General features: G+C 40.2%; 1 protein-coding gene across 1 annotated transcript; it reads left to right on the top strand.

Moving 5' to 3' along the window:
- Positions 1 to 151: 151 nt before the first annotated feature.
- On the top strand, positions 152 to 1,525 carry LOC111666023 (zinc finger protein 292-like; the record flags this gene model as incomplete). Its single annotated transcript, XM_023421221.1, has 4 exons — positions 152 to 230; positions 549 to 684; positions 834 to 1,036; positions 1,389 to 1,525. Coding segments are annotated over 4 exons (555 nt in total), but the record flags the coding sequence as incomplete, so codon positions are not given.
- Between the last annotated feature and the right edge of the window lie 127 nt (positions 1,526 to 1,652).

The raw sequence follows: 1,652 nt of genomic DNA, 5'->3' as shown, positions 1-1,652 counted from the left end.
ACTCTGTTACATTTCCGAAATGCCACTCTGACTTTTACCGCTCGACAGTTTGTGAATAGTATATTCTTATATGCTTACCCTTAATTTGTGGAGTGTGTGCACATCCTTGACCTAAATCTGGCTTTAACAAACGACTGTGTTGGATTCACAGGAGCTGTGCAGAGCTGCTGCTCTTACTGCCCCACCATGTCCCTGGTGCCTTATGGGAGGAGTTTCAGTCCTCCATGAAGGTCAGTATCCCCAGGGCTGTTGGTGCACTTTTTTTCTGAGGGTTATCTTTGCAGTGATAAGCAATGAGATGTTGTTTGTAATTAGAATGCACTTGGTTTTTCTCAGCATTGACGTAACAAAAACAAATGGGTTGAAATGTCGGGGTCCGTAGGTTCTCTTTACAAGAATGATGTGACTTCTGTGATGCTGACACAAATTCACTTCAGTAACTCTGCTGTAACAATTATTTCAGACTCCTGACTGTGTAACATTTTAAGTATGACTCACTGACATTTTAGTAATTTAGTAACTGCATATGTATTTGTCTTCTGTTGCAGTTGGCACACAGCCTTTTGCAAGAAAGTGGGAGCACACAGCTTTGCCTGCTCGCAGTCCTGGCGCAGCAGGATGGCGTCTGGTCCAACACCACACTAAGCAGCATCCTGTCCAATCAAATCCCTCAAACTGAGCAAGGTTAGTTGTCACTTGCTTAGATCTGTATTGGTTTGAAGACGCACCAAGCTGTACTCCTGTAATTGCATGAAATTGTGGTCTGAGCTGCATCTCATTCAGTTTCTCACATTTTGTCTTTGTCCTCTTTTTTTCTCCTGTCTGTCTCTTAGTTCACGAGTATCTCGAATTGGAAGGTCCCACGCTTCTGAACATGAGAATAAAGCACCTAATCAAAGTGGAAAGTGTTGATAAGGCTGCTGTCCTTGCAAAGATGTGCTCAGAGTATCCGGGATATGAAGGAAAAGGGAACTTCAAACAAACCTACTTGCTCTGCATCTGCATGACAAAAAATCAGGAGCAGCTAATGGAAGAGGTTAAGAAATTACACACTGCAACACAGCTCCTTGTACACACATAGTCATGAAATTTAACCCTTGAACAAGTACTTTGCTGTTGAAACAAAACAATTGGGCTGTTTTTAAGTTGTAATGTACTTTGTGTAACATGATTGGAAGTAAGATATGGCTTTAAGTTTCATGTTTCATTGAAACAAATGGACTATTGCAATGAAAATGCATAGTTATCTTTCCAAAACTGAACCGAAAGTGAATCTCACTTAGTAATCACTCAGATATTTATCAATAAAATGTCCCAACAGTGTTGTTAAATTTGGCCTTTATGTAGTTTCATTTCAATTGACTGTTCCTTTCATTATCTCTTCTTAGATTGCGTCAATAGACTGTAAAGATGCTCTTGAAATGATCTGCAACTTGGAGTCAGAGGGAGACGAAAAAGGAGCTCTCTGCTTATGCTCTGCCTTTCTCAAGCGACAGCTCCTTCAAGGAGATGTTTACTGTGCCTGGTAAGTGTTTGTTTCAGATAAGTACTCTCAGAACACTTACAAAATTATTCTCAGGAGTACAGTTGTCATGGAACATATTTATTATGCAATTGACTTTTATCCAAACTGAAGCAATCTCTGTGATACA

The sequence above is a fragment of the Seriola lalandi genome, unplaced genomic scaffold (assembly GCF_002814215.2).
Source record: "Seriola lalandi dorsalis isolate HSWRI2012SDOR001 ecotype SW California unplaced genomic scaffold, Sedor1 jcf7180002002611, whole genome shotgun sequence".
Taxonomy (NCBI): Eukaryota; Metazoa; Chordata; class Actinopteri; order Carangiformes; family Carangidae; genus Seriola; species Seriola lalandi.
The sequence above is the reverse complement of the archived record's forward strand: the minus strand, read 5'-3'. Positions and strand labels throughout refer to the sequence as shown.